The sequence below is a fragment of the Fukomys damarensis genome, unplaced genomic scaffold (assembly GCF_012274545.1).
Source record: "Fukomys damarensis isolate Sample0158 unplaced genomic scaffold, DMR_v1.0_HiC HiC_scaffold_13, whole genome shotgun sequence".
In the NCBI taxonomy this organism is placed as follows: Eukaryota; Metazoa; Chordata; class Mammalia; order Rodentia; family Bathyergidae; genus Fukomys; species Fukomys damarensis.
The window spans coordinates 17,615,045-17,621,134 of NW_022900925.1; the positions used below are offsets into that span (position 1 = coordinate 17,615,045).

At 51.7% G+C, this 6,090-nt stretch overlaps 1 protein-coding gene across 18 annotated transcripts in view; it reads left to right on the forward strand.

Annotated features, from left to right (window-relative positions):
- The window catches only part of Myo18a (myosin XVIIIA), a 98,068-nt gene that overhangs the window by 61,071 nt on the left and 30,907 nt on the right, over positions 1 to 6,090 (forward strand). For all 18 annotated transcript variants that reach the window (XM_033762871.1, XM_033762872.1, XM_010642248.3 and 15 more), the window contains 5 exons: positions 312 to 453; positions 604 to 763; positions 1,552 to 1,738; positions 2,029 to 2,272; positions 4,516 to 4,625. In XM_033762871.1, the coding sequence (XP_033618762.1) occupies positions 312 to 453; positions 604 to 763; positions 1,552 to 1,738; positions 2,029 to 2,272; positions 4,516 to 4,625 (843 nt within the window). The remainder of the gene's footprint in view (positions 1 to 311; positions 454 to 603; positions 764 to 1,551; positions 1,739 to 2,028; positions 2,273 to 4,515; positions 4,626 to 6,090) is intronic.

Consider the following 6,090-nt stretch of genomic DNA (forward strand, 5'->3'; position numbering starts at 1 on the left):
TTTTTTTTTTTTTTTTTTTTTTTGGTACCGGGGATCAAACTCTGGCTCTTGTGCTTTTGAGGAAGGCAGTGGAACCACTGAGCCAAGTCCCCAGCACTTTCCAGGAAGCATCTTCCTGCAGCTCTCCAGTATCTCTCCGGGCCTTTCTTTCCCTGTGCTGCACACCTTCTCCACAAGGTGTCAGCAGTGAGTAGGCAAAGCTGCCAGGAGCTCGTGGTGTGCATGTGGGTACTGTGACTGTTCAGAACAGAACCTCTGCTCCTTTCCCTCAGCTCCGTGTGACAAGGCAGGTTTGGTTCCCTTCTCTGTAGGTCCGCTCGCTGGCCCGTGCAGATGAGTCAAGGGGCCTGCTGTGGTTACTCGAAGAGGAAGCACTGGTACCGGGGGCCACTGAGGATACCCTCCTTGAGCGCCTTTTCTCCTATTATGGTCCTCAAGAAGGTGACAAGAAAGGTAGGTGGCACCCCTGGAGGATATCCACTGTTTCCTTGCCAGAAGAACCCACTTGTATGAGTCTAGGTGGAACTTCCTGGGGGACTTGCTGAGTCCCTAGGCTTTGTATCTGTCCCATGACAATCTGAACCTTGCTTCACTCACCCTCAGGCCAAAGCCCGCTTCTTCGCAGCAGCAAACCGCACCATTTTCTCCTGGGACACAGCCATAGCACCAACTGGGTGGAGTACAATGTGTCTGGCTGGCTGAGCTACACCAAGCAGAACCCAGCCACCCAGAATGCCCCTCGGCTCCTGCAGGACTCCCAGAAGTAAGGCACCACACCCTCTGCCCATGTCTTGTCCCTGTACCTCTTCCCTGGGCTCCCTTCCCCTGCATGTGTTTGAAGGGCTCCCTCACCCTGTAGATAGCTTCCATTCCTGAGAAGCAGTAGTCAAGCCAGTTGGACTTGAGAGCATGGGGATGGCCTCCTGGAGCAGAGGTGGGAGACAGGTATGGTTGGAGGCTCCTGTAGTTTTCAATTTGAACAATACTCCTACACTCTTCAGAGAAGGCAGAAGCCTTATAAACTCCTCAGTCATATGAACCCTGTCATCCGTCCATTCATTCATCCATTCCATAGATGATTACTGGACACCTACTCTGTGACAGGGATATCTGGGCTCTTAGCAGATAGCAGGGAGGCCAATTCCCTGTCTCTGGGGAGTTTACATTCTGGCAGGGAGGAGGGAATGGACAGTAAATGTAAAAAGTAAATTATATAGTATGTTAGCCGATGTTGGGCTCATCTCTCTACCATACTGGAAACCCTTTAGCCCTCTTTCCTCCCCAGTAAGGGAAAAGAGTGGGTAGCTTCCTTGTGTCTACCCCTAGCCCACTCCTTGGCTTCTGCCCACCCTGGGTTTTCTTTTCTTACAGTTTGAAAGTCTATCTCCAGTTTCTCTGTAGGATGTGGACATGTGGCCCCAGCCCAGATATCCCAGGCCTCCGTCCACTGCCATCTAGGGGTGGTTTGGTGCCCTAGGAACTGGGAGGTAAGGCCTCTACTGCTCCATGAATGTGACTCCTGTTCCTCCTTTGCTGTCCCATCTTTGCCAGAAAGATCATCAGCAACCTGTTTCTGGGCCGGGCAGGCAGTGCCACAGTGCTCTCAGGATCCATCGCAGGCCTGGAGGGTGGCTCACAGCTGGCACTGCGCCGGGCTACCAGCATGCGGAAGACCTTTACCACAGGCATGGCAGCTGTGAAGAAGAAGTCTCTATGCATCCAGGTTAAACTGCAGGTGGTGAGTGTTTGACCAGGCCCTGGGGCCTTTCTTGCCACTGGCAGGCAGGCCTGGGTACTTGACACATCAGTGCCTACCCAACATCCCATCCTGCCTTGATTGCTGCCGATAGGTTTGCCTGTGAGTAGCCACCCAGGCCTGGGGAGGGCAGAGTTTTTAGGCTTAGCATATTCTGGCTGGTAGTGGGATACCTGCTGTCCTGTGAGAAGTGGAACTACTGGCATCAGTCCCTACATTCCTAGGTATAAGCCATAGGAGCCCACTGAGAGTGGGTCCCTTCCTTTTGGCAGGATGCCCTCATTGACACCATCAAGAGGTCCAAGATGCATTTTGTGCACTGCTTCCTGCCTGTGGCTGAGGGCTGGGCTGGGGAGCCCCGATCTGCTTCCTCCCGCCGTGTCAGCAGCAGCAGTGAGCTGGACCTCCCTCAGGGAGACCCCTGCGAGGCTGGGCTCCTACAGCTTGATGTGCCCCTGCTCCGCGCCCAGCTCCGGGGGTCCCGCTTACTCGATGCCATGCGCATGTACCGCCAAGGTGAGGTACCTTTCTTCCCTTGGCCCCTGGCACTCTTTCCCAGAGATCCCACCCTGCCCTGCCATCCAGGGGGCTGGAAGGGTGCTGTTCTCCTCCTGCCTCAGGACTGGCCCCAAATCTCCTTTTTTAAACTCCTTTCTGTCCTGGTGCCTCCTCCATAGGCTCATTCTTCTTTCTGTCCCATATCAACCTATTCCTTTCCCACCTGCAGTTGCTCTCTTCCTCCTTTCCCTTCCATATACAAGCCCTCTTTATTCCCCTCCCTATCCCAGTGCCCCATTGTCTGTTCCCATGACTGCCTCCTGCCCCTCATCACTAGTGTTAGCATGGACAGGTCAGCTCTGCCCATAACAGCAGGCCCAGTGGCCTTTGAGAGCCTTCTGTCCTACGTGAAACTAGGTACTAAATCTCTCTGAAGTTTTTAAAGTTTCCAAGAAAGATCAGACAGGACCCCCCCGCTTTTTTTTGTGGTACTGGGGATGGAACTCAGGCCCTTGCGCTTGCGAGGCAGGCCCAAGACAGACCCTTTTTATGGATCCATCTAGAGGAGAAGACAGAGGCTGACAGTAAATTGTGACCATCCTTAGAGCATTACAACATACCAAGTGCTATCCTCAACTCTTCCATACGCTTAATACTCACAACAACCTCATGAGGTAGGAACTGTTATCCCTAGATTAGGAGATGAGGCTGAGAAAGGCTAAGAAGTTTGCCCAACTTGTGAATGGCCAAGCCAGATTCCACCTAGGTAGTCTGGCTTCAGAGCAAGGCCTCACAAGTAGGGTTTTGTTTGCCTGTGAAGTTAGGAGTTGCCTGTTTCTGCTTTATTTCCTTAGCTAGATGAACAGGCAAGGTCCCACTCACCCATAGCCAGGTCCCCTAAGATATCCCCGTGGGCACCTTCACTTTTCCTCAGCAGCCAAAGCCAGGAAACAGGCTCCCTTGCCCTGCTCTAAATAAATCATCGATCTGTCCCCACGTCTTGATATGGAGTTGGTGTTTATTATTTCAAAACCAGATTGTTACCACTCTGAACCAAAATCAATGTGCTTTACTCAAACAAGCAGATCGATGAGGCCAGCAGCAGCAGGCCCCCTCCCCTTCCCCAGCCCCCAGCCACCATCGATAGCACTGATGATTAATTAAGATGCCAGCCATCCAGACCCACTATCCCGGCCCATCAATTTAATTGCAATTCAGATACAATCAATAGCTCACTTTGTCTTGGCCCCTTGGCGGCCCCCCGCCTCCTGTTTCAATTATCAGGCACATGCATCAGCCTCATCTCCCAGTTGGAGGGTTTCCCAGAGCTGCTAGCTAGAGTGGCAGTGTGAGCCCCTGGCTGGCTGAGAGGAGCCCAGGTGTGAAGTCCAGCTCTGCCTTAGCTGTGACCTTGGGTACATTCCACCTCTTGGCCTCAGTTTCCTTGGCTGAAAGATGAGATCTTTCTGGTTTGAAATTCTGTGATGCTATACAAGTGGATCCCTTGGTCTTCCACCGTGGGCTTTTGTGAGATCTGGGTCATTTGGGACACCTGCTGGCCACCATTCTGACCTTGCTGCAAGCCAGAAGGCATCTCACCTTTCCCTGACCTCAAGCCCAAGCATTCTTGAGGGAAAGACTCATCTACAAGCTTTTGACCCAGGGCTCAAGATCAGAGTGGGGACACAAAGAAGAGCTCTTTCTGAAATCCTGCTCCAGTGGACAGAGGAAAGGAAAAGCTTGTTTCATTGATCGCTCACCAAGTGAACCAAGCTGTGCTTTATTTTCTCACTTAGTCTCCATGATTACCTTGCAGGATAAGTGCTAGGGCTTCAAAGGTGAAGAAAGTGGGACTAGAGGTGTCGTGATTGGCCCAAAATCACATGATCATAAAAGACAGGGCCAGGATTCCAAGGCTAGCCTTTTACTTTTTTTCTCAGCTACAATCTGCTGTTCTGCTGAGTCCTCAAGGCATAGATCTCTCTGTGTTATCACTTGGAGGCCTAGAAAGCATCCCGGAGTTTACCCCAATCCCCCCTCGAGGCAGCCTATGGCCTTTCAACCTTTTTATCCCACTGGGAAGCATCCCTGATGGTCCTCTGAGCCCCCTTTTCTTTGTCCTTTCTGGACCTGCCTCAGCTGAGTTCCCCCACCATCAGTGTTTCCCCTTTGTGTTACCCCACTGGACACCAGTGGCTATTGGGGTATCCTGGGAACGGCAAGATACTGACCAACCTGGCCCTGGGCCACACTCTCTCCAGGGTACCCCGACCACATGGTGTTCTCTGAGTTCCGCCGCCGCTTCGACGTCCTGGCCCCGCACCTGACCAAGAAACACGGGCGCAACTACATTGTGGTAGATGAGAAGCGGGTAGGTGTGGATCCCCAAACCCCCTGCAGCTCCCTCTCCCTCTCTCAGACCCTCTTTGAGCAGCTACCCATTCCCAGACCCATCTACCCCTCTTCTCCTAGGGGCAGGGTTCTGGTCCTTGTTCAGGCTCCTGGCTAGGACAGGGTTACCACACTGTGACAGTGTGACAAGGGCAGCCTGGGGCGTGGACTGTAGGAACTGGAGAGGGGCCACCCTCACTAGAGGCTAGAGGCTGGAGCTGGGGATGTCTGCTCTCTGGAGAGCCACGCACTTATCCAAGAGCAAATAGGGCCAAGGCCTCTCAGAACAAGATCTGTTTAGGACTAGTGTTTTGAGCGCTCTGCTGATGGCTCCTAGTCCTCTCCACTTGGCCTCCAGCCTTGGCAGGATCTGGTTCCTGTAGTGGGAAGCTGTCCGAAGCTGGGGCAAGAATCTGTCCTTGGGAAAGGTTGATAAGGCGAGACCTCCTTGGTGCTGGGAAAAATATGAAGCTCCTGAGCCCTTGGCCAGCTTGGGTAGATGAATCCATGGTGGCAGAAGGGATGTCATTCTAGGCTGCCACCTTGATCCTTAGAGGCAGCTCCTCAGGTAGCCAAAGAGCTCTTTGCATGGAAAACCTTCATTGCCTGTACACTGCCTCAGGTAGCCAGCCTGGCTATGAAGGTACTTCAGACCTTAAGAGGCTTCCCTGAAAGGAGGACAGCCTTCTCTAGCCACAGCCTCCTACCTGCGGGTCTCACTCCTCCCATGACACTTGCTCTTTACCTCCTTCAAGACCTCTTGTTTCTAGACCCCACCCCAGTTCCTTTCTGACTTTACTTCCTTTTCTGCTCAGCCTTGATGTTGGGCAGACTCCCACCCTAAAGGACCAGCTATGGGGTAGCTGTATACTTGATTATTTTTAAAGAAAACTATATATTATTATTCTTATTACTGTTGGTATGTGTTTTTATAATACATGAAATTTACACTCATTTTGGGGGATTGGTACATATATATAACATCTTAATCCTTTTTGATCTTTCTTTTCCCCTCCCTCCCCCTTCCCTTTTTCCTGATTCTCTCCCCCTGCTCCAAAAAATCTGCCTTTATTTTACTGTTTAACTTCTTTATAATTTGGTTTCAGTGTCTAATTATTTCACTGCATTCTTCATTTCTAGACTCCCAAGGACAGTGGGAAAATATTTAAGCCACCATGTGGACTTGAGTCCCTATAGGTTCATGGCCTTCACCCTTAGATGGGTCCTTGGGTGATCCCGCAAGTCTTCCACAGTCCCATCCTTATCTGGCCCTGAATGAGCTTCCTTGCAGCTGCTGACCTTGCCTCCAAGCTCTAATAAAAATCAAGGCTCTGACTTCTTTTACCATCTCTCGTTTTCTTCTGGTCTTCCTTTTGTCCAGACCCTTCCTCTGTGCTTTGGAATCCACTCCTTCTGGTCTCCCATTCCCTACCCCTTCCCCCCTC